Consider the following 19,388-nt stretch of genomic DNA (forward strand, 5'->3'; position numbering starts at 1 on the left):
CGCTGCCCATGAGTGATCATGTCCTGTCACTGATTTAATACATTTTAAATGACAATTAAGTTGGGCTATTATTAAGTTATTAAGTTGGGACGATTTTTGCTTCAGTGTCATTAAAAATGTCTTTAGCAAGTTAGATTTCTAGAATGCAGATTTGTCCTCCCGACCACACGGTGGCAGCGATGCTCCAAGAAACCGGCAGCAACAGAACAAAGCAGAGGAAGAGCAGCGGTTTGTTTGTTTACATCGGTGAAGCTAATGCTAATGACGCAGCTATAGTTCCAGCTACAGCGGCTGCCTCGCTCTACCTGTCGCCTGAAAGCTGGACACTGTAGCGGTCTGTGTCTCCTGTTCCGGTTTGTCCAGCGGTTGTGAATAAAGTGCGGAGGATTACAGCAGCCATGGCTCAGCAGAGAGGAGTCAACAGCCTCCAGTTCAACCAGGACCAAAGTAAGCTTCACCCTGGTGCCACTTTAGTAAAAAAAAAAAAAAAAACTTCGTCAGTAAAGCGAAATTTTACAATCACACAAAAATATCCCGACTGCCGCAACTTCTGGACGTTTTCCAGTAGGAGAGCAGAATAAGAGAAACCACCGCAGACGAGGCTGCTGCTGTTTTACTCTCTACTTTAGCAGTTTTGGTTACATTGGAGCTGTCGGTGTTTGGAGGTTATTCATCGAATTGACACATTTTGATTCTGAAAATGAAAATATGCAATGTCCTTCCTGATTTTATTTGTTGGTCCAGCAAACGAGAGCAAGCACTAATGTCCACCTTCTATATTCCTTCTGATATTTGTTCTCCCATGATAGATCGTAAGGTAGTATTCCTTTCTGTTCATTTTTATTTATATAGCACCAACTTATAAATGTCTCAGGTGCTTTATAAGACAGACAGGTTTGATATAAATGACATACTTGACACTTTGAGCCATGAGAACTTTCTGTGGATAAGGAAAAAGTTCACAAAGCTAAAGAGAGCAATAGTTAAAGTAGTTTCTATAAGAGGGGAAATGCAGTAAAACATCAAATCTCTGAGCCACTGGTTTATCTGGAAATCAGACAAAAACAGACACTGATGAATAAAGGATCACTGAGCCACGTGCGTATTCTATTGAGAGGAAAATAAATATTTAAACTGTAATCCATAACAGAAGGAAATGTCCAATCAAGTTGGTATAATTAAACTTTATTTAAATATGTTTGTATTTTCTGGACTGAAATCTGACTTTTAGGGCTTAATGAGATTTATGTGAAAATGTTAAAAACCACATTATTTTTTACTGGATCTACCCAGCTTACCGTAGTTTTCCTTTTTAATCACAAAGATGAAAAGTGTTTGCAATAATAACAGCCAAGTCTTTGGGTAGTGCTCTCAGGTAAATAAAATATTTTTGCTGAACAAAACAATCTGTCTTCCTAAACATAATTTATCGTTCAGCAAAATTTCTTATTGTGACAGATCTACTAATTCATATACCTAAACAATGAATTTCTGTTTTTTTGTTAAGTTTTTTTGATGTATTGTGGATATAATCACAAATATTCTCAAACCTAAGGTGTAATTTAACTTAGCTGTATATATGTATATATTTTTTGAAGATTATATGTTACATTCTTCTGATCTAAATTAAAACTGTTATATGCAACATTAATGGACAATTCACACAAATGTCCATGTTTACGTCAAACCACTTCACATCAAGCCAGTGCCAATGTTATGTGATAAGTTGCCTATTTTTGACTCTCTTTACCTTCCGTAGAGGTCAACTCAGTTTGCTTTTGAATGATGTTGAGTGTTTAGAAACAGTATCAGCTTCAACATTTAATGGATCCATTGTGTGGACAGCTGAAGGCGCTCCCGACAGAAAACATGCAGCACTCACAAACAGATGAAGTTTGAGCTGTTTGTCGCCTGCAGGCTGTTTCTGCTGTGCGATGGAGACGGGGGTGAAAATCTACAACGTGGAGCCACTGATGGAGAAGGGCCACCTGGGTGAGTCCTGGTGGAGGCGGCCGATGAGCCGCCTGCCGTCACTGCGCCGCTTTAATGAGTTTTTAATCATCAAATCAACAAACCTCTGGAATGTTAGTGACTGGACATAAATGCTTTGCAGTAGATGTGGGCGACACGGCCTGGTCTGTATCACTGATGCTGATACTGATACTTTTTATTACTTAAGTTTGATATATCAGAGTTCTGACATTTAGCCATTTTTATGGTTTATCAATTTATTTTCCAGCAAAATTTATGACAGGCCTACATATTAACAACATAAACAAAAACAATAGAAAACCAAAACAAATTTGTCTACATTGTTTCCTAAATAAAGTACAAAAATATAGAATTTGAGAGACAAACACTTTTTTTTCTGCGTTAGAGTTGAGGAACTACAACATAGAAAGATGAAAGTTTGTAAGTGAATCTGTAACTAAAGTAAACATTTTTTTCCACAACATACTGTATCAATGTTTTGGATGGCTCCGCCCACCTCTGGCTTCCAGCTCAATGAAAATGTGATGCTGAACGCATGCCCGTGAGATGAAGACCTCTGTCGTCATGACAACTGTCCCAACACTGTTGCAAATCAGTGTATCGGCGCACATTGGTTTGTCCTGTTTGAGTGTTTGTGTTGTTGCAGACCATGAGCAGGTGGGCAGCGTGGCGCTGTGCTCCATGCTGCATCGCTCCAACCTGCTGGCCTTGGTTGGAGGAGGAGTCAATCCCAGATTCTCTGAAATCTCCGGTGCGTCGGCTTCTCCAGAATGTTCTTTTATTTTTTTATAATCAGCCTGACCTGTCTTTGTTTATATTGTACCTGCTGTAGATATTTAGAATATTTATTTGTTTGTAAAGGATCCGCACTAGTCCCTGCTGTAGCAGAGATTATTCTTCTTGGTTTCCACACCAAACATTACAATAATTACTGCACAAACTATTTCAGCCGTCCACCCATTATCAGACACCCTTGTGGGATCACCTGAAGCCTATCGGTCAATGGATGACGGTCATGTTTTTGGACTGTGGGAGTACCCGCACAGGGAGAACATGCAAACTCCATGCAGGAAGACCAGGGCTAGGAATCGAACCCACGGCCTTCTTGCTCCAAGGCAGCAGTGCTACCAACTCTGCCACTGTGCATTTTGATATGGCTACATCAGTCATATCAAAACTAAATAAAAAAACAAAGATAAAAATAAAAATATAGCAGACTGAAAACAGATTGAGGCATTCCATCAATTTCATGTTAATTTATTCTCTATTAAAATTTACATAATCAGCCATCAGTGTATTTTCAGAAGGCAAGATATTCTTTCAGTGTTGGTTCGAGGCAGAGGCACTGTAAGAGTACTGACAGAGTTGTGTCTGGTATTAAAAGCATGTCTGTTGTAGGTGGGTCACACCTACAGTGAGTATAGAACATGTGTTTCTCATTCATTAAATTCTTGAGCATCACCTGGATTTGCTCTCCTCTGGTTTAAGTTCTGATCTGGGACGATGCTCGAGAGTCCAGAGACCCCAAGGATAAGCTGGTGCTGGAGTTCACCTTCACCAAACCGGTTCTGGCCGTTCGCATGAGGCACGACAAGTGAGTTTCCTCTGACCACTGTTACCCGTCCAGCCGCACAGATCCACTGATCACGAGATCGCCTGTTGTCATAGGATCATCATCGTGTTGAAGAACAAGATCTTCGTTTACAGTTTCCCAGACAATCCCGTCAAGCTTTTTGAATTCGACACCAGAGACAACCCTAAAGGTGAAACTCTTTCTTATTCTGTAGCTTCTTTGTCTCTCCTCTTATTGTCTTACTTCTCTCTGTCCTGCAGGTATCTGTGATCTGTGTCCCAGTCTGGAGAAACAGCTGTTGGTATTCCCAGGTCACAAATGCGGCAGCTTGCAGCTGGTTGTAAGTTCCAAACTCGTGGGAGGACGAGTGCGTCTGGCTCTGTTGTTTTGGCCAACAAGCTGGCACGTCTTATCTCTTTCAGGACTTGTCCAACACCAAGCCCGGCACGTCGTCGGCGCCGTTTACCATCAACGCCCACCAGAGCGAGATCGCCTGCGTGGCGCTGAACCAGCCAGGCAGCGTTGCGGCGTCGGCGTCCCGCAAAGGAACCCTGATCCGACTGTTCGACACCACAACCAGAGACAAGCTGGTGGAGCTGCGTAGAGGCACCGACCCGGCCACGCTCTACTGGTGCTTACTGCAGCACACATCAGATCACATCACAACAGATCAGAGTGGATCTGGACCAAAGACCCAAAGTTTGGGTCTTTGGTCCAGATCTTCATTTAGTATTTTTACAGTCAGTGTCCTTCTGGAAGGAAACCCAAAACTTGGGTCAAAACGTTTGAACCAAAAATAATTCTGGTTAAAGAAAGAAACAAGAAATGCTTGGTTTGATTTATCTTCAGACAGTGAGATAAAGAAAATGTGTGTGTATTTATTGGATGTATGTAAATATCTGGTTTCAACTGTATCAACCATTTTCCTGTCCCTGTTGAAGAAAAGTATGATGCATGATGCTTCCACCATATTTCACAGGGGAGATGGTGTGTTCAGGGTCATTTCTGCCAGGACATTAAGAACACAAAAATCTAATTCGTTACAAGGTCTTATTCAATTCTAAACTGCTGGATTTGTCCAAAAGGGAAACAAAGTGGTATAACTCTTATCATTTAAATACCTTAAGAGTTATTGTTAGTTTTGCAATGAATCTGGAGAAGTTTCTGATTGACAGTTTGTCAACTTATATTAGGGCCATTGCAGACAGAAAAAATAAAGTAAATTTCTGCCAAAAAATTCTGAAATGTTGAGAATTTCACACATTTTCTAGAAAAAACACGGAGATGACTGAGTTTGAAAAGTTTTTTCCTGGAAAAAGTATGAGATTAATCTCAAAATTTCTAAGTTATTTCTAGCAATTTGTCCACCTTCTAAGCTCAGAAATGTCCTTGCTTTTTTTCCTCTAGAAAATTTATAAGACAAAATGAAAGTTTTTTGGTGGAAATTTGCTCTTTTTTTTTTAGAGATAATCATATTAGTCTCTAAAATGCACCATCGTACAAAGTAGGATTTTTTTTAGATTGTTAGGCAATTTTTGCAAAAGTAAACAACTCTGCGTTCAACGTAAAGTTAAGACGTATTAGCCATTGAAGCGTTTTCCCTCTTTCAGCATCAACTTCAGCCACGACTCGTCCTTCCTGTGTGCCTCCAGCGACAAAGGCACCGTCCACATCTTTGCTCTGAAGGACACCAAACTCAACCGACGCTCGGCGTAAGACCTCCGCCTGCTCACGTCCTCTCACTGCTGCTGCTGCTGCGAGCTTGAACGCGTCTCTCTCTCCCCTGCAGCCTGGCCCGTGTCGGGAAGGTGGGCCCTGTGATTGGTCAGTACGTGGACAGCCAGTGGTCGCTGGCCAGCTTCACCGTGCCTGCTGAGTGCGCCTGCATATGCGCTTTTGGAAAAAACACGTCCAAGAACGTGAACTCGGTCATCGGTGAGGAAACCTGCTGTTGTGCTTTGGCTGCATGTCAGGACGTTCGTAGACGCGGCGTTTCCTGCATGTTACATGATGCAGAGAAGCTGGAATGAAGCTCAGTAAATGTTATTGACAAAAATGGAGCAGTGTTGTAATAAGAAGATATACAATAAAATCTTTGTCGGTAGGATCTTATTTATATCAATCAGGGCTGCAGCTAACGATTATATTAGTAATGGAATTATTCTATTGATTATTCAGATGATTAATTGGTTAAAAAATTAGCCACGTTCTGTAGATTTTTTTATTTGACCATTTCAGCCTTTTTTATACAATATTAAAAATGCGTTAAAATATGTACATATAAAAATAATAGAATTTTAAGAAAATTAAAGATTTTATTGTCTAAAGTGCAATAACATAGCATTCCCTTAGTGGACACTTGATCACTTACAAAAATCGCGATTAATTTTTGTATTAACAACTAATAATTAGATGGCAAGAGGAGGCTAATAGATTTTGTTTTACACAATTTGAATCCGGTGAAGCTAAAACTATGACTTCATGAGTTCTGGGAAGAACATATTTGCAGACGAAGGATTTTTTTTTTTATTATCTTGAATGCAAATTTTACATATTTTTGTACAGTTTTGGCCTTATTACCACTCTGAGTGTGTTGTTCTTTCAGCAAATGTTCTTTTTTTGAGTCTGTATAATCCAGTGAAAGATTTATCAATTACTAAATGAGTAGAAGATTATTTCAATAATCGATTAATCACAATTAACCATTTCAGCCCTAATACAAATACTCCTATCCAGTAACCTGGAGCTTTTTACGCTTGGCATTAGTGAGCCTGACAGGGAGGAGGCGCTGTAACCTAATGCGGTCGCCATCTTTAAACACTTCTAGCAAAAGCCAGTCATCTTAGCTTTAGCGTCATCATCCTGTACTTCAGCTTCACTTCTACATCCTGACAGAAAAAACATGTATTACAAGTCCGTTTACTTCCTTCTCTAAGGTTATATTTCTCCAATAATTTTGAGCGTCACTATAGTTTTCTATCCTTGCCTTCTCGTGCCGTCTGTAAAGCCACCTCTCTGTTCTACAGCCATCTGTGTAGATGGGACCTTCCACAAGTACGTCTTCACACCGGATGGAAACTGCAATCGAGAAGCCTTCGACGTGTACCTGGACATCTGTGATGACGATGACTTCTGAGAGGAAGGCAGAGGGACGAGGCTGACCTGTAGAGACCGCTGTGGTCTGGAGATGGAAAAGATCACCGCACACCAACCAACTCAGCTGCAGCCTGTTTTATCAAGAGCCGCGTTTTAATCAGTTGTATTTACAGTGTGCAGCCCAGTCGGTCAAATGCAGCCCAACTTACCTGGATGATGAGTAACACATAACTAATGTACAGGATTTATGGAAGCCGACAGTGGAGTCTGTCTAAAATTAGAAATGTTTTATAAAAACTCTGTTTCTTTTATTGTAAGTAATAAATAGACCTTTTCTTTATATGTTGCTGCATAAGTTGCTGTTTATCATTTGGCATTTATGTTAAGATTTCGGGGTATATTTTGCATCTTTAATGCATCCCTTAGTTGCGGTGTATCAGAGGAATATTTTTGGATTTGTCAAAGTAAGGTTCTGTAGTATTTCCATACTATATTTCCACCAGAAAAGAAAAACTAAAACCCAGAAAGTCATAATTATGAGAATGAAAGCCATAACTTTGACTTTCTGAGTCCTACTTATGAGAAAAGTGTGACCTTGAAATTCACAATTATAACTCTTGTTATTATAATAACTTGTAATTATGACTTCCTTTTGGGCTTTTTTTTTCTTTCATGGCAGAAATGGGCTTCCGTACCATAGAGACCTTGTAGTAGCTAGCATGTTCCTGTGCAGGAAATGACCCTCCAGAGTCACAATCTCACCTGTAGTTTAAGTAAAAGGGCATAAAATGACTTTGAGCTTTACCTCATGCTACAATGTTATTCCCTCAGCAAAAACATACCTGAAGTGTTGCCTTGATTATTTCTTGCATGTTTGAGAAATCCTAAAATCTCCCATGGCAACCATTCGGTCTTACTGAGTTTCTCCTTTTCTACAAAGATCCTCCTCCAGCCGCGCCTCAGCGTCACAGAGCAGCCCGGCCCCACTCAGCTCCTTCAGACTAGCCAGCAGCAATTAGCAAATACCTACATTTACACAAACAGGTTTACAGCTCAAAACTTTGACATCAATAATGCAACAATCAGTAAAACATGAATGTAAGAATAACTACTGGTCAGAATCTATATCTAGCAGTGCAGTAGGTTACTTAGTTATAGCTTGTTCAGTTGTATTCATTAATCTGTTATATTTTCAAGAGTTAATGAGTCAAATGGTTTAGAGCCCCAAAGAACTGGAAAACGATATAAAGTCTTCAGATAAAACATCTTTAAAGGGGCAGTGTTATGTTTTTTCCAGGTATATAGTTAACTTCAGTTGGTATAAAAATGCTACATACGTATATATTAAACATGAAAAAATAAAAGCTGCCTGCGCAATTTGACACCTTGAAATCTTCTCTTTAATGAAGATTTTTATGTACAAAGTAATAGCAAAACAACATACAGAGAGGACTTTTACTACGACGTTTTATTAGAAAGAATGAAGCAGATAGATTAAGGTGACTCATTGTGTGGCAGAAAACGTGACAAACACTATGCAAGTCCATGTAAATATATTAAACCAAGAAAGATTTCAAACACATCGCCTCGCTTAAGTCTTATCATTATACATACAACTCACATTGTTGTTTTGATTACCTGAATTAGTGCTGCAGGGACAAGGAGACAACATAAAATCGACTTAGTCTGATTACTGTAAATGATAAATGTGGTGTTTTAGATATAAATAACAAGCAACTCAAAAAAATATTTGACCCAACCAAATTCATTCAAACTTACTTTCTTTACTGTGTAACTTCCTGCGGAATTTCACAAAAATATGCTGAACACAATCAGTTCAGAAGAGCACTACAATGAGCAAGAAATATCCAGAATATAGCGATTAATGTACAGGCGTCTGAATATGAAAAGATCCTAAAGTGGTTTCTTAACTGCAGTCTGCTGGAGCTGTTGTAAAGAACTGAAAGGCACGTCACATTTATCAAAGCTGATATTTAAACCAGATGTCCTTAAAACGAACAGAGTGTTTGACATGGTACACCGCATCAGCTTCAGAACCCTTCATGTCTTCATGCGTCGCCGTTGGAAACGTGGTCAGCTTAAGGCCACACTGCTCCTGTTCCAAGATGTCAGCTCAGTGACTGACATGGCAACTCCAGTCAGCTACAGACGTTCTCACTGGCACGATGCCAGCAAAAGCAAAACTGCAATAATCCTGCACTTTTACACATTTACATACATTACAAAAGATATCGATGTTATTTTGGTTACTAAAATGTTTGTTTCTCTGCTTTCTTAGTCATCGTCATTTTGGCTTCATCGAAGTTTTTTTTTTTTTTTTTTTGAAAGAGGCGCTGATCCATTTTTAGCCATTAGTAACTTCACTTCAGTTCTTAGCCGACCTCCGGCTCCATTAGTTTGTGTGTGTGTGTGTGTGTGAAGTTCTAGAGGAGGACTTGAATGATGAGGAAGAAACGGGTGAAGACAACATGCTTTGGTCCGTAAACGATCTTTCTTGGCAGTTATATATTTTAGAGAACGTGGCGGTAGCTCACAGACCAAACGTCCACAGTGTGACCTCTCCGTTTTACTAACCATTCTCCTTCCATAGAACTAAGTGAATGCTATGGTCGGGCATGCTGGTGGCAAATACCAGTCCAGAGTCATTGCCCCCATCCAGGCCGTTCAGCCAGGAGGTGACGCCTGCCAGGAAGCTGGATCCTCGTTTGGATTTCCTGTAGGCTGGAAGAGGCCAGTGGCCTGAGATAGACTCTGTCCTCAGGTCCATGACATACAGGAAGTGGTTGTCAAAAAGGAGAGCGAACACCTCACCGAAGCTTAGCAGGGACAGGTTGGCTGGGTCCTCCATCTTTATTACTCTGAGAAAAGGAGAACACAGTTGTAAGGATTAGTGACATCGGCTGAGTGTCCATTAACCACAGAGCTGAACAAGTTGAAAATAAATTTGCTTAAAGAAAATACACTAATTTGGAAAAAAACTCACAGTTTTCAATTAAGTTTTTGCGTTAGATTGAGGTGGTTTTCCAGCCGAATCGAAATACAAATATTCAGCAAAACTGCAATGAAAGCACTTTTTTTTTCCGTGTCACACGAGCTACATCATCAACAGCCAGATGTTACTACCAGCAAAAACGAAGAAGACAACATGGGTCAATGTGCTCCACCAGAGCTCTCACAGCATCACAGTTCATAAAAAGTTGTGCGTCATTCCAACATCTTGAGTCCAAAACTTTTCTGGAAAATCGCAGTCCACAATTTCCCCAAAAGTGTGGATACATAGCATGTACAGGCTTGACACTCCAACACCAAGGATTGGAACAACTTGCAAAAAAAACCCCACTAACACTCAGTACGCTAACTTTAATATCAACCATTATAAACTTAGTAATAACCATAGTACATGACTGATGTACCTGCTTTTAAACACTACTGACTAGGCATGAGTATTGCAGTATATTTAATCAGTGTGACTACTGTTATACATATTTTTCTGTTTTATGATATTCTTCTGTTTTTTGCTGTATGATATTCTGTTGTAAAATGTTTTAATGTTTTCTAAACAGGTCTCTGTTGAAAATGAGAATTTGTTCTCAATCAATTTAGCTGGATGAGTAAAGGTAGTCTTGAACTAACGTGATGGTCTGAACATTTTACCTCAGAATTTCAAAACTGGCAAAATCCCACTGATAGACCCCGAGGTCAGAGCTGCAGACGATGTAACGTCCATCAAACTGCAGGCGAGGCTGCAGGCTGATGCTGCGGTCCTCCGACACCGACAGCGTCTTCAAACACATGCAGTTGATTTCTCTTCCTAAAGGCCAAACCTGCAGAGCGAGCAAAACATTCAGTTTCATCCTGTGGAGCACTTCTCACGAGGATGAGAAAACCTCCAATGAAAAAATGATTTCTAGTAGGGTGAGAACTTTACCTTGATTTCATACTTATCAGCACTTAGCAGGATATAATCTCCAGGACTGTGTACCATGGATTCTACTTCACTCCTCTGCAATATCACCTGATGGGAGACCACACCAGGGAGAGAGCAAACAGTGAGAGTCGGCGTTACCAACCAAAAAACACCATCTGTCAGCATGCTGATCTCACCTTAGTGACCCACTCGGTGTGTCCAGTGAGAGTGTTGAGGCAGGCACCGGCAGACAGAGACCAGACCTTTACCGTGAAGTCTGCAGAACCGCTGACCAGCACATCCAGTTCATCATTGTAGTCCACACTAAAGACTGTACACACACACACACACACACATACAGAGACAGTAACCATGGTTGTGCATCACCCTGAGTCTCTTATACGTCAATGTAGTAAAAAAACGTGGAACATAATTGATCTACGTCAATGTCAGGGCAGGAGAGGTTTCCAAATCACTCAAACATTTTGTAGTTTCAGCATTTGTTCACATCAGCCATGTTTAGTCCACTTTAATCCAACTCCAGTCAGTTTGCCTAGAAAGTTCAGTTCATTTGCAGAAGTGCGATTGTGCAAATTCTCAAGTTTCTATTGCATTTTTTGAAGTAGTTATTTTCCCCCTCAATCACCTCAAAAGTATAAAACTAAACTAATGTCTAAGGCGTTGCAAACTCCAGATGGACATTTGGTCAGCCTTCATACTGACCTGCTCCAGTGTGGCCCCGGAACTGCTGGATTTTAGCTCCGGTGCTCCATTCCCAGCATGCAATAGTGTTATCAAAGGACCCAGTCACTAGCTTCTGTTCATCGAATTTCACTGTGGCACATGTGTGTGTCTGAATTCCATAAATACACTGTCCAGTTCGCACATCCCATAATTTGGCAGAGAGGTCATCAGAGCCTGCAAACAGAAGGAGACAAACATGACGACAGCAGGCAAGAGTCACGTTCTCCACAGAGTCACAGAGGAACTAACACAGTCAGAGTCAGAGCCAATGAAAAGTACCTGTGCAGAGCAGGCCGTCCTTGTAGTACAGGGCATAGACTCGGGCACTGTGGCCAATCAGGGACGACGTCTCAAAGGCCTCCTGGTCCTTCAGCTGCATCATACGCAGTTTAGCTTTTAGGTAGACACCCTTCCAGTGGGCTGCATCCTGAATGGATTCATCGATTCGCCAGCCTAGCTCCCGACACGCACTCTGCCATACCTCTGTGCACGAGCTGATCACCTACACACACACACACACACACCTAAATAGCTTTAATATTTGCTACTGGGAGTTAACTTGCTTCACAGAGAATTCAGCTAGTAAGATTCATGACAGATTTCATTACAGTTCTATGTAAATATTAACTTTGTATTGTTATCACCTGATGTTGAGTGACCCAGCACAAAGTAATGCAAGTTTCTGATCTGGCCAATTACCGATTTTGGAATTGATTAATTTTTATTTTTCTATTAATCAATTTATATTGACGAATAGTCCAGGAAGAAAAATGGCATATTCTGTAGATTTTTCATTAAACCCTTTTTGTACAATATTAGAAAGGATGCAAATAATTCGATTCCTTTAAATAAGAAAACATTTTATTGCCGAATCAGCTTTACTGCAGCTAAAAACAATCCTAACATCAACTTGTGAAAAGCTGAGCCCTTTCTGCTGGACTGAACATCAGTATGGTGTAGAGGTGATGTGTAGGTTATTTTTAGGACTAAATTAATAATAATTAGAGAGCAAAAGCTGGTTAGTAGACGACAATTATTGACTTTCTAATTTTTATTTTTTACAGAATTTGAAACCAATAAAGCTAAAACTGCCACTTGAGGAGCTTTGGGTAGGACAGATTTATAGGCAAAGAAATGTTGTTAACACTTTATTTGACGGGTTGTGAATAAGACTGTCATAACACCTGCCATGAACATGAGTATGTCTTCATGAATATTTATGATTGTTGTCATAAAGTGTCATTCGGTAAATCATGACACTTTTAATACAAAGTCGACATTATTCAAAATGTCTTTGTTATGACAACTTGACATTTACCAAGAATCCTGATCTGACATAGATTTGTTATAAAAATATTACTGATTAAACTTTAAAAATTATGTAGCTTTATGTAGTAATATGTTATTGCTCTGCCATTTTGTTTAGTCTTAAATTTCTTAATTTAATTGATCCTACAGTTTTACAGCAAGATGTCTACAAAGCACTTATGAACTTTGCATTTGAAACATTATTTAAGGCTGTTTTAAGTAGTGCAATACACCATCTCCACCAGTGAGTGGCAGCAGCGCACAAACAGGCGTGCAGTGTGTTGGTGAAGAAGAAATCTTCCATCTTGTGGAAAGTCTTTATTATTTATTATTAATTCTGGCATTACTGGAACCGTAAAATATACATTCCCTCACATAAGAACATACCTTTTCATTTTCTTAAGGAAGTAGAGCTAATTAAATGAGACAAACAAGACCTGAAAGTGATTCCAGTTTCACTTGATGGCCAACCTGTTGAAACTGTGGCAAATTTTAAATTCCTTGGGTCATTCCTGGACAGTCAGCTCAACTTTGCTGAAAACACTGTATCTTTAAGAACTGTAAACTCGATCTAGTGATCTTGAGGTACCCAACCTGAGGTTGTGTAACCCTCTACTTGACAACCTCTAGTTAGGTAGAGATTGTCAAGTTAAAATGTTAAAACTTAACATTCTAACTAGTTTTAACTCAACTCAAGTTAAAACAACATTTTAACTCAAGTTTTAACTTGTCATCTCTTCAGCTGGTTTGGTCACATGAGCTGCAGACTAACAGACAATCTTTTAAGAATACTTTCAATGGTGGGTAATAACAGCAGGTAAATAGTGGTGAAACCAAAAACAACTCTGTCTCAACTGTTTGCTGAAAGAACATGAAAGACGGAAAGACATATTTTAGCAGATAACATCCATCCTCGTTTTTGTCAGTTTGAACCTCTGAGCTCATGAAGGCGTTACTGTGGCAACTCTATTAGAAGTCATTTATTGACAGTGCAATAATTATTCTTAACCAAACTAAATGATAACATTTACCTGTAGCTTGCTAAGTGTATTTATGACATATGATTATTCAATGTATATTACAACTCAATGTTATTGCGGGCTGCGCAGTGGCGCAGCTGGTACCACTGTGGCAAGAAGGTCCTGGGTTCGATTCCCGGCCTGGGGTCTTTCTGCATGAAGTTTGCATGTTCTCCCTGTGCATGTGTGGGTTTTCTCCGGGTACTCCGGCTTCCTCCCACAGTCAAAAAACATTAGGTCTCTCTAAATTCTCCCTAGGTGTGAGTGTGTGTGTGCATGGTTTTTGTCCTGTATGTCTCTGTGTTGCCCTGCGACAGACTGGAGACCTGTCCAGGGTGTACCCCGCCTCTCGCCCAGAACGTTAGCTGGACATAGGCACCAGCAACCCTCCTGACCCCACTAGGGACAAGGGTATACAGAAAATGGATGGCTGTTATTGCTCCATTTACTGTGTTGGATTGCAGCCTGCCTGTTGTATTATGTTACACTAAATGAGCTCAGGACCTTTACCTTATTCCACTGTTTGCAGACCAAGCAGCAGGTGAGCAGGGTCTGAGGATCCAGCCACTGCAGCAGGTAGAAGGCCAGCTCGAGGGGAAGGAGGCGCAGGAAATCTCGTTTCAGCAGCGTCTCCAGGCCATTGGACAGGTGACGGAGCTGGGCGGCGCCGCTCAGAGAAATGAGCTGATCCAGACACTGGTTACGCTGCTGGTCACTAAGAGAAAGGAAGGTGGCAGAGACCGACTCCAGCCACCCCTCAAAGGCCGTTTTGTCCATGGGCACATGACCAGCAACACCTGCAAGAGCAAGGAGTCCAAAGCATGGCTTTCAGTTATGCGTTTAGTGAATTAAGGACTTAATTTGGCTCATGTGGAAAAAGCAGATACGTATGACTTTCTTTAGTAATTAAACTGAAACCAACAAGAGGACAGAATCTGAAATGTAAATGTTCAGTGTTGGAGCCGAGTTCTCAAACCCTCAGTTCACTGAGCCAGGTTCTGCTGGAGGTTTCTTCCTGTTAAAGGACAGCTTTTTCTTTCCACTGTTGCTACATGCAGGCTCAGTATGATTATGAAAAAATATCCTTATCCTTTCAACTTACTCTAATATTGTCAAAATACAACCACCACAACATTCAGATTTCAGGTTATCAACCAACACACACAAAAACAACAACTATGAACTGGGAGGAAAGTAGTACTTGGCTTTCCAAATGACAAATAAGAAATCTGAATAGTGTGGTGTGCACTTTTATTCAGTCGTGTTTACTCCAATAACACTAAATAAGGCATTTTAATGCAGTCGATTCCCTTCATAATTCACCCAATTAGTAAACAGAGTACATTTCAGTGGAAGAGCAGCAGTTCTCTGAAGGCCTCGGAGGTGAAGCTTTGCGCTGGGAGGATGCCACATCCAGTCCTGATCCAACATCCCCAGCGTTTTCTCTCAGCCGTCTCCCAGATTATTTGACATTTTCTATTCACTTCATATTCCAGCAGCAACTCTACGTTTTTGTTTGCAAGCAGAACATTTAAACTGCTGGATATCATAGCGTTTGCATCCAAATACATGAATAAAAACGACCAACTTCAGAGAAAATATTAAAGGAACCGGGGACTTCCCCTTTAAGCGTCTCCGTGGATACGAGGCGAGAGTAAAGCCGTTTTAAAAGATGTTAGCTGGTAAAGTTCAAATGTTTCTCTGCGGTTTTGTGTTCTGAGAAAGCCTGTCACAAGAAGCAATAAATCAATTCATCGCATAATAAATTAAAAGGAGCTTGATCATTTTCATTTGCACGATTGTTATTCTCCTGTTTCTCTCTTTCTACCAAAGTCTGGATGAGAAAGGCTTCAGTCGGCTCAACTAAACCTGCTAAGAAGGACAATGTTGACAGAGACAACAGTTTATCAGCTGGATACCTGGAGTGTCCAACAGAACTACACCAATAGTGCAAAAAATGTTAAAAAGGTTGTGACCTCTTAACATTAGTTCAACAAACCATGTGATCTTTCTCCTTCACTTTGCATAAACATGTATTCTTTCTTTATGTGACAGAATGGACATTAGGAATAATTACACCCTCTCCCTTTTTCTTACTGTATTTAAAGACTGTTGACTATACTCATAAGCTGCACTTTCCCTTGAACTGAGATGCATTAAACTGCAGTTACAGCAGTTCGCCACCAGTTGGCACATACAGCACGGTGAGAACTCCTGACTCAGCGAGCCAATTGCAATTTAGCGCAGTAACGGCTGGTTAGCGGAGGCGCTCACTGTCGCTCTTGTATGTTAACAGGTAAATATCAATTAGCGCTACTATTTATATAAATTCTCTTATAGGGGAAGTGAGCTAGAGTAAAGTAACGAGATATTTGGGTGTAAGTTTTGAATGAGTATTTGTTTGACCTATATTGTAAATATTTATCGACTCAGCGAGCCAACTGCAATTTAGCGCAGTAACGGCTGGTTAGCGGAGGCGCTCACTGTCAAGAGCTACAGTGAACGCTGTTAATAAACAAGAGCCTTTGTTAACAGCGTTCAACGAATAAAAGAACCTGCGAAAACCACTCTGACCAAATGTGTGCAACATTTAGGTAAAGGGAATGTTTTTCTCCTTTTTTCTAAATCCACAAAATAGAACCAATCATTATGTTTCTGTATTCTCCAGAAACATAATGATCCAAAATTAAAATAAAAATGTGCTTCAAAAGTTGCTCCAAAACAAATTAAAATGCTCTGCCAAAAAGAAAGTCAGACAGACAACAAAGTCACGGAGTAATAGTTTAGATAAGAGGAATTATCCTGTATGATATTTGACCTTGTTTGAGCTAGATTAGCCGAACGAGATCATCGATTTTTCAAAAGCTGTACAAGTTGTGAGGTCAACACTTTTATCAAAGAAGGACGGCTACAAAATAGCATGATCTTCCAATGACAGGTGTATCTGCGTTTAGCTTTAAATGTGTAAAGTGACGGCCAAGAAAGCCAAGAAGGTTCCGTAAAGTCCTGCCCATACAACGACATCTATTGTCATCACAGACAATAAATTAGATTATATTTCGCACAAACTGGGTTCTAAAGCAGCTTGCAGGAGACAGACTGCTGCAGCTGACAGGCTGGTCTCCTGGCAGGTAGCAGTGGAAGCTTAACGTAACTTCATTTCTGAATAAAATGCTCCTGGCACCGTCAGAGGAGCAAATTTACTCACCTTGACTGTCATGAAGGTGCATCGATACACTCAGTTTGTTCGGATTCTGCACCTGAAAAAACTTTATTGTCCATAAACGTTCTCAGCAACACTACACAAATAGCAACTTAGCAATGTCTGTTGCCGTCTTGCTCCTGTTATGTGCAAAATAATTATCATGGGTCGAATTGTCACTACAGTCAGTTTAATTACAACACGCAAAGGTTTAACATTTCCACCAACCTGTAAGTTGCAGGAAGCTTTTCTTCGCCTCTTTCCTTGTTTAGTCAGTAGCAGCGTTAGCTTCCATAAGCTAACCTGCCTAACTAATTACAGTGTCCACGTAACATAGCCTACCTTCTTCTGAGAGCTAGCCACCATACACAGTGCATTTGATTGTTTAATGCTTAAATGCAACGTTTTTGACCTAAACGTCTTATTCGCATTTTGAAAGCAAGAAAACCAGCAGGGAGTAGACAAGGATATCAGTATTTGACAGCATGAAAACCAGCCGATAATAGAAACGCATCATCCTGTCCAAAGTATTTATAGTGCCCTGCGCATTGTCTCAAAGGATGTATCTGAAGCAAACTACTCTCTAATAACAGAAATTAGATTGTAGTTTGTTAATTTTTTTGTACACTTTCATTTTATTTTTCATGGTCTAGTAAGAAACAATAGTAGCATTTCATTTTCTTGTATATTATTTGCCTGTACGACAAAACAACGGACATAATATAACATAGTTCGCAGGTCTCTGACTTCCGGTGTTACACAAATAGTGTAACGGAGTGAAATGTGGATGAAAAACATGACCGAAGTCCTTTTGTTAGGCTCCCACAAGTTGCTTTCTGTTGTGAGACAATCGATGCTTGATTAGAAAAGGCCTGTATAGGAACAGGGTACAGATATTTCTGACAACAGCCGCGTAGATACTATGTTTAAAAAAATCTTGATCTGAAAACTATTGCAGCAGGGCCGAGCACAATTTGAGCTTCATGTCTCAAAATGTGGGGGCTCACACCAGTCCAGAAATTGTTGAATGACACCTGCATTATTTTAAAGTTATTCAAAATTCAATTAAGTCAGTGCGTTTTTTCCAGTCCTCTGTCTCAACTAGAGGTTTTGAATGAATGTGGAATAAAAAGCACACACACTTTTCATTTGATTCTGCTGTAAAAATAAATAAACACAACAAAAAAGTAAATTGCTTGTGCTTGTATAACACTTTATCAAATCCGTAGGACTCCAAAGCATTTCATACCACAGTCAGTCATTCAGCAGTTTACATGCCAAAGGTGCCATAGGCTACTGGATAGTAGCCATAGCTGCCCTTGGAAAACCAGCAAGGAGTAGACAATGGGCAGCCTGACAGAGTTGAGGCTGTAATGAACCAGCGCCACCAGTCTTGTCTTGGCCAAGGACACACTGACAAAGGTGGATAGAGCGGGAATTGAACCGATATTCCACCAATCGAGGGATGAACTTCTACCGTCACCACCATTGTCCCAAACATAAAAGAACAAGAACAATTTAGAGTATGACAGGAAAAGTTATTTGGTAAATTAGATGTTGAGAATAGTTTTTGTAATATTTTAAAATAGCTAAATAATATATTTAAATATTTTTTTAGATCTGAATTTCTGCTTGACAGTCTTCTTTTTAACTAAGAGAAATCTGTTTCCCAGTCTAATTATTTTCTAAGTTGATATTGGTCTTTTTTTTACTATCAAATTTAAATATCCTGAAAACAAATTCATTTATTTTATGTTTTTGTGTCATTAGCCATGTGCCATATTCAGACTTCTATTTTTGCTTTCATGTTAGTTAAATGTTTCAGATCATCAAAAAATGTCAATATCAGACAAAGACAACCTGTACGCATACAAAACGCAACTTTCCAAATTATTTCACTAATCCATTAACCCATTCATTAATCTACAACTTATAGCAATCATTGGGCAAGAGGTACACCCTCACAACACAGAAAGACAACAGTCTCTCTCACACACACACACACGCACACACTCCTAAGGGCAATGTAGAGAAACCAGTTGACCTGAAGACGTTTTGTCTTTGGACTGTAGGAGCTAGCATGATTTCATTAAGGGGCTTAACAAGTTTCTAAGCAGATTTGTTTAATTGTTTCTCTTAAAAGAGGGTTTTTGAAGAATTTTTTTAGATATATAAATCTCAGAATGTATATTGTGATTTATGAAACTAGGCAGATTTTAGGACAACATTGTTGGTAGCAGTTATTACATATCTAGGAAGTGGGTGGACCTATCATGAAAAAAGTACAGAACTGGGTGTTGTTTTGATGTTTTGATGATCTAGTCACAAACCAGGAATAAATTATCTTATATCTTAAATTATCTAATGTCTTATTATAAAAGATTTCAGTAAGAATGACATTGTAGTGTGATACAATAAAGCGCTTTAGAAAATTCATTGAAACTGCTCATCTTACTTAAAGTGTTGTCTTTGTAGATGTCTGTGAATAACATTTTGATTTGTTGGCAAATACAATTTATGTGAGAT

The 19,388-nt window shown here is 39.7% G+C and overlaps 2 protein-coding genes across 3 annotated transcripts; one reads left to right on the forward strand and one right to left on the reverse strand.

Moving 5' to 3' along the window:
* The first annotated feature begins 200 nt into the window (after positions 1-200).
* On the forward strand, positions 201-7,001 carry wdr45 (WD repeat domain 45). Its single transcript, XM_005811493.3, has 10 exons — positions 201-447; positions 1,918-1,992; positions 2,639-2,743; positions 3,481-3,586; positions 3,661-3,755; positions 3,826-3,905; positions 3,988-4,196; positions 5,176-5,277; positions 5,355-5,500; positions 6,592-7,001. Exons 1-10 carry the CDS (start codon positions 399-401, stop codon positions 6,699-6,701), a joined length of 1,077 nt encoding a protein of 358 aa, XP_005811550.1. The 5' UTR covers positions 201-398; the 3' UTR covers positions 6,702-7,001.
* A 1,113-nt stretch (positions 7,002-8,114) lies between these two features.
* Positions 8,115-17,375, reverse strand: fbxw2 (F-box and WD repeat domain containing 2). 2 transcript variants are annotated; one of them, XM_023338212.1, is made up of 9 exons: positions 17,091-17,375; positions 16,869-16,920; positions 14,171-14,457; positions 11,613-11,835; positions 11,313-11,507; positions 10,787-10,920; positions 10,611-10,697; positions 10,337-10,506; positions 8,115-9,540 (listed from the first exon to the last, which is right to left on the reverse strand). In XM_023338212.1, exons 2-9 carry the CDS (start codon positions 16,888-16,890, stop codon positions 9,252-9,254), a joined length of 1,407 nt encoding a protein of 468 aa, XP_023193980.1. In that variant the 5' UTR covers positions 16,891-16,920; positions 17,091-17,375; the 3' UTR covers positions 8,115-9,251. The 2 variants fall into 2 exon arrangements, with proteins under 2 accessions (XP_023193980.1, XP_005811551.1); XM_005811494.2 differs by lacking the exon at positions 16,869-16,920.
* Between the last annotated feature and the right edge of the window lie 2,013 nt (positions 17,376-19,388).

Source organism: Xiphophorus maculatus, chromosome 8, assembly GCF_002775205.1.
Source record: "Xiphophorus maculatus strain JP 163 A chromosome 8, X_maculatus-5.0-male, whole genome shotgun sequence".
Lineage (NCBI taxonomy): Eukaryota > Metazoa > Chordata > Actinopteri > Cyprinodontiformes > Poeciliidae > Xiphophorus > Xiphophorus maculatus.